Source organism: Sipha flava, unplaced genomic scaffold, assembly GCF_003268045.1.
Source record: "Sipha flava isolate LNK unplaced genomic scaffold, YSA_version1 172_pilon_pilon, whole genome shotgun sequence".
Lineage (NCBI taxonomy): Eukaryota > Metazoa > Arthropoda > Insecta > Hemiptera > Aphididae > Sipha > Sipha flava.
The window spans coordinates 589595-596601 of NW_020271951.1; the positions used below are offsets into that span (position 1 = coordinate 589595).

Here is a 7007-nt window from a genome sequence, read left to right on the forward strand (position 1 = left end):
GGTTATACTTTTTTTTTCAAATAGTTGAGCTAGGAATGTTTACAGTTTCCAAACGTCCCTCAAAATTAGGAAGCACCGGGCCTTGTGTAATACGACATCATATTATATGAAAACTTGATGAGGATTGATATTAGCTCACAACGATGTGCGTAAACTATTTGATAGTCCGGCTTCACGAATAACTTTGGATATTAAAAAAATATTAGAAAAATGATTAGGTATAGTATCAGTTCTGCGTACGAAAATGTAAAAAATGTAAAATACAACGTATTCCACAGTGGGTAGTGTTTAAATTATATACCTAAATGCGATATATGATTACAACACACCCTACGGTCTGTAGTATAATTGCACATTTCATGCGAACGTATTTGTTCATAGGAACGAACCGCGTGTAGAAGGTTTTAACTTTTTTATTTATGCATAATGTTCATACACAATAATGACCAGTTATATATATATATTATTATAATATTATTTGCTTGTCATGGATAAATATATATATTAAATTATATTATAATATTTAAAATACAGGTAGATCATTAACGAATTTAACGATTTGTTCGCAGTTAATATATATACTGTGTGTCGATGAGCATTTTTTTATACACATTTATTATTAGTGAGTTTAAAAGAAATCATTTTGTAACATTCTAGATTATACAGTTTGATGACTATTACCTATTCATATTTCTAAGTTTATTATGACGCTCCAACAGTCATAGAATATAATATCGTAAATATCGTTTAACGCGGCAAGTCACATTCGCATATTAATATCGACCTGCTCCAAATGTATTTACATACGTATACTATACGCACCACATATACTTGTTTAAATATTAATAATTAAAAAAAAAAAAATTGTTTGTTTCTCAGATTATAAAGTAATTAAATAAATGTTCCCGTTTGGAATTATTGTATATACGCGAGGAACCTATGTGTACAATATCAATGTATAGGTACGCTTCATAAATATGTTATAAAATTTTTCTAAATGAACCTCGTAAAAAAGATAAATCAAAAGGTTTGAATCAATTCAATACATATATGTACGCATAAAGATCTTTTAGATGTATTAAAGAGGAAAATCATTAGTTTCTTTTTATAATCTATAATTGTATTCATGTATACCGCCTATTTATAATGTAATACAATAAGTATACACATATACCAATATAATGACGTATTTATTTATTTATTTATTTATAATAATTAAACGGACGAAGTCTTTAAACAAATGGTTTAAATTACAGCAGTAAGAGTTTACAATTATGATAAATTTGGTACAGTATACAATAAGAAATATACAAAAATTAATATGAATAATAATTACAAAACTATTAATCCAAGAAACAATATAATAAAAGAGACAAGAGTAGGACAATACGATATAAATATGTGCATATAAATAATTGATTGTTTTAAGTGTTCGTTTAATTTTGGTTATACGTTATGAGGAGAAAAAAATTATATATTTGATAACATTTGCTGCAAAGGTTCACGTGATTTTATTATTATTGATATGATCTATATTTTTTTATCGTATTAATTATTTCACCATTTAGATGGTATTGAACGGTTAACTCATAATTATTAATTACCTAATACAACCCGGAAAAATAATAAAACACTGATAAACATGTAGCTTGCATATGATAATTAATATTGATTAGGCAATATTAATAATGTTATTGAACATATTCTTTTCTTCATAATACAATTTTGATATATTATACTAATAATCATTACATTACGATAACAAACAATATTAATTAGATCAATATTAGATTTAGGTATACCATATTAAATATGAAATTGTTTATAGACTATAAATGGGATATAAATCTAATATACATCCATACAGAGTAATAGGTCTATATGTATTAAAATAGTATACAACACATTTATATTACTTTTTATCGTTTAAAGAATTTCAATAAATGCAAAGACAAAATTTCAGAGACATAAATTTTTGCTGTATTATAAAAGCCAACTGTTTTTATGTAAATTAACAACGTTTTAACGTTATCTTAAAACATAATGATTATACCTGTACCTATATAAGTAGTCAATTATTACTCGGACGATGTAATTCATATTAATTTACTTTTATTTTATTAGTTTTTTATGCTTCTTTAAAATGTTCAATTATTTTTTATTTATAACAGTTATTATTATTATAGTTTATAAGCACAATGTTACTGCGGTTAAAAATTTAGTGGGTTAATTATATATACATGTATATGTACAAATTAACGCATAAATGGATTGGAGTATAATTAATATAATAGCTGTATAATGAAATCGATGCATTTAATAAATAAATATTTTTGTTTATGCCTATGGATAATATATTATGTGTAACAAAGTATGATATTATTCATTTTTTTATAATGATTTAATATTCATCGATCTTACTCAGAAATATTTTCCCCCTTTTACAGAAAAATTAAGACTCTAAATCGATGTACATGTATATATCGGAATGAGTGTTTAAATTTTTTCTTACGGAAACTCTATATGTAGGTACCTAAACAGGTTGTACAAAAGCTGGTGATAACGAATTTCTCGAGTAGTATAATTTGTACTCATGCTATTGATTAGGAGATGATTAGTGCGTTATAATGAAGAGTTTTTTAATTCATATAATGTATAAAAAACACTATATTCTGTTAAAAAAAAAAAAATGTCAATTAACACATGTACGCGCGCTGCAGCCATGAGGGTTTATAATGATATAAGAATTGAATGAATATTATTTGAGCTTGCCATTCGTCCAGGTTTTAAAGGCATGACCGGTGTCCCGACCGATCTTTCGGTTTGTCTCGGTTAATAGAAGGTGAGAAAATAACGTTTAATGTTGTATAATTCAATAATAAAACAGAAAAATATTGTACATCATATCGTTATAAAATGGTTATCTAATCGGCACGGTCATGTACAACAATAATCAATTTTTGTATCCCTGTTAACGTTAAATCAAAAAAAAAAAAAAAACAAAAAAAAAGAAAGTCATTCGATATGGCGTCTCGGTCTAGGGATTTCAAAATCTGGCATCCCTAATAATATGCACTTAATGCAACTACAAATGTATAAAGTACTGTTTGTACGACGAATTGTTAAATTAACAAAATATTATTGTAACATTATAACTGAAAGTTACGACGATGATATTAAAATACCGAGAACTTAAAAATACTGTTGAACGCGTGAAATTCGGCTAATTTATGCAATATACATATTTGTTGTGCGCTGTAATGTGATATGATTGCAGTTAAACTGCCCACTGTTCTTTTCGAATATTACCGACTGCCGGGCAAGATTGAAAGAACGCGATCCTCGACATTTGTATGGGCTTTCCTAGTTTACAGGTGCCGGCCGGTGTATGTATTATTTAAAACAGCATTCGGATATATATTCATGATGGATTACACAGAAGAATTAGAAACATTTTTTGACACCTGTTTTGGAAAGAAGCGCCTTTCCGGTCGTTTAGATTTCCCACGGCCAAATGGCCATACCTGTTATATAGATAATGTATACGCGTGTAATGCATTTAAATCATTAATGTGTATATACATACGTGCATTTATGTCAAACGCTCGTATGCAGTGCACTTGTGTATAAGCAGTTATACATAACAGTCCTTTTATTTTCGGATTCTCTCCGTCACGCGATTTTCGTATTAATCGGTCTAATTTTACACCATGTATTTACGAGCTTTTTTCGCATGGAGAACAAAACCAATATTCAAATAGAGTGTGTAATCGATTATACGTATAGTTATTATTTGGTATATTTATATGCTCATTTGTGTAGTATATTATGCGAAGCGCAATAGGTTATATTATACTCGTATACTTGCACAGACTTGTATTGTTCATAACTTTGTGAAAGCCGAGATGGAAATATTTTTATTGAGTGTTTGATTTGTACAAAGAATTCAACGGTTTCATCGATTAACGAATTTTTAACGTTTGTAACGTAGTATAGGTATAAACCATGTGAATGTACCATCAATTCTATTCGAAATAAATATTGGTGGTACGAGCTTACATAATAATATTCATAATCAATTTTACACTTTTCCGTTTTAATAAAGTGTTACTAGGGTTACTATATTAGTATTTAAATCGATGTGTGTGTGTATACCTAGCGTTTTGTGTTATGATATTAATCACGCGAACACGGGCTGAATTCAAAACCTATTATTCGTGAGAATATTTAATATTTTTTTTTTTTCAATTTCACACGCTAATAATTTACGTCCATGAATTATATATAAGTATACGCGAAAGTATAAACAGCGTCCAATTGATTTTTATTATTTCTCTACACCAATGTGTATAATTTAAGGTGTAAATATTTGTTTGAAAATGTGTTTAGAATTTAATGCATAATGTACGTACCTAACTATTACAGCTATTCGGTTTTACATAAACAAGTACACCTAGTTTTAGTGTAAACAAATCGCCTTTTTATTGAACTTATTCGCATCATGAACCAATTACATTTTTCAACACAATGCAATATAATATTCATCATTATGTTATTATCCGTTTACGAATAATGATAGTCTTATAATTATCACGATTAAAACTCTGAAGAAACATATATGTTTTAATATATTAAACATAATCGACTGCTTAAGATATAAATGAGGTATTATGAAATCACCAAAACTCGAATTATGTCAGAACAAATCATCTGATATGGTGCAAAACGTATCGAGATGTTTAGCATTGCGATTAGTTTGCGAAATGTTTATATATACTTTATTCATATTGCATATTTAATTCATAAGAAATATGTATAAAAATGTAACATTAAACGCGACAATAACTAATATAAATATGATAAAAATCAAATTTATAGAAAACTATAACATCGTTCTTTGAGCAGACAAAACCAAAAAGAAATCTAAAACATATTTTTTATAGTGGTGAAAACTGTGTTTATTATTAGGCAGTGGAAAGAATACACTATATTGTATACAAATTTGCAAGGTTGGACAAGTTCATGATATTTTTTAACTCAGTTAAGTTAATAGAGTTCATATTCAATAAGTTAATATACATGAGAATTACATAAATTAAGTTAAAAATGTCGTTAACTTAATTGAATTTCAATTAGTTAATAAGTTAAGTTAATTACAAAAAAAAAAAAATAAATATTTAAATTAAGCGCTGAAATAATTGATTTATATATTAACAGCTATTAAATTTCTTCTCTTATTCGATAATATTTAATTATATCAATCTTATTTAATAATATCATAGATTATGGAATAAATTTAATAATAATAGAGTACAATTATTATTAAGAATTATTTAGTTAATGATAATATGTACCTATTTTTATATTATAGATTTACGGCCACTTTTCATGACAATGGTAATGTAATTCATGGGTGGCATGCCTATTTTTACTCAATAATCTGAAGAGGGTTGAACACTTTTCCCGAGACTAGTGGGACCCCAAGTAATAGTTAATACCAAGATAAATATTATGGTGTCATCTAAAAATTTTTCGACATTTTATTTTTATATTTTTCTAAATTTCATGAACTTGTTATTGAATGTGGTATTTTACAAAAATATTTTTCTGGTCTTGAAAATCAAAATTAACTGAAATAAAATTGAAATGAAAAAAATAATGCGATAATTTCAAGTTAATTTGTAATGAAATGAGTTATGTTAATTTATCAGCAACGAAATAAGTTAAATTTACTAGACTTTTAACTTATTAACTCGTTTATGCCCAGGCTTGCAAATTTGTGTAAAATAGGTAGTGGTTGGCCAACGTACATGTTTTTTGAAGCGAAAAAAAAAGTAGATTTTCCTACAGTATTAAAATACACCGTCGGAATCTGTTTAATTAACAGCCAAACTACAGTTCGAGAAAAAAATAGGATAATTCGATTTCATAAGAACTCTAGCTTTGAGCATAGAGTACAGTAAAAATAATATTCTTAATTTTTTTGAAATACATAATTTGTTGTGTTTTCGGGCAGTTTTCGATTAAAGTTGAAAATAAAAGAAACCATTAAAGGACTTACCTTTTTTTGGCGATCCATTCTCGGAGGCACTGTCATCACTGTGATTGCCCGACATGTTGATAATCCGATGGTGCTGTTGCTGTTGCTGCTGCTGTTGCTGTTGCTGCTGTTGCTGCTGCTGTTGCTGTTGCTGCTGCTGCTGCTGCTGCTGCTGCTGCTGATGGTGGTGCTGTTGCTGCTGCGTCAAGTGGTGCGGACGCTTTTTGGCGGATTCCGCAGTTGGCCGGTGATGGTTAGGATGTAAGTGGTGGTGGTGGTGCACGGCCGGAGAGGACATGTGGCCGGCGACCGTGCCGTTCCGGGCGGCCGCTGCTGCAGCGGCGGCGATCGCGTACCGCTGCGCGGCCGCGTGTTCGACGTGGTGCTGCTGCAGGAACGGCGACAGGCCCGCGGCCGCGAAACCGTGCGGGAAACGGGCGGCAAAGTGCGGGAACAGCGGATGCGGCGGCATCTGGACGCCGGACTGCTGGCCACCGCGGGCACCGCCACCGCCGGACGCGGTAGTCGCAGCAGCTACGCCGCCGTAACCGTTGGCCGCGGCCGCGGCGGCCGCGGCGTACAGCCGCAACGACGGGGACGCTTGTCCCGAGTCCAACACCATCATGGTCCGCACGAACGGGTTTACGTGTGATGGGGAAAACGGAAGGAGAAGAAAAAAAACTAGAAACGCACTAGAAACGAATAACGCGAAACGACGTTGGTGGCGCGCAGCGTTACGCGAGGCGACGGCACTGTGCGCGAAAAACGGTACGCGACGCGTCCCGGAGAAACGGAAAACCAACAACGATTGTGTCGTACGCGTAACGTTCGTCTATCGTTTTCGTTGTGAACGCGGCTGACGGCTGCTGCGGCGACCGGACGACGATTGTGCGGTGTGTACGGCGGCCGACGAGCGCGCGGTACGGCTTCGGCGCGGCTATTAAATATCGTTAACACCTATTTTTCG

At 31.7% G+C, this 7007-nt stretch overlaps 1 protein-coding gene across 1 annotated transcript in view; it reads right to left on the minus strand.

The window, feature by feature from the left end:
• The window catches only part of LOC112680042 (myb-like protein AA), a 31940-nt gene extending 24949 nt beyond the window's left edge, over positions 1-6991 (minus strand). Inside the window, exon 1 of the mRNA XM_025550028.1 lies at positions 6062-6991. Within this exon, the coding sequence (XP_025405813.1) occupies positions 6062-6665 (604 nt within the window). The 5' untranslated portion in view covers positions 6666-6991. The remainder of the gene's footprint in view (positions 1-6061) is intronic.
• Between the last annotated feature and the right edge of the window lie 16 nt (positions 6992-7007).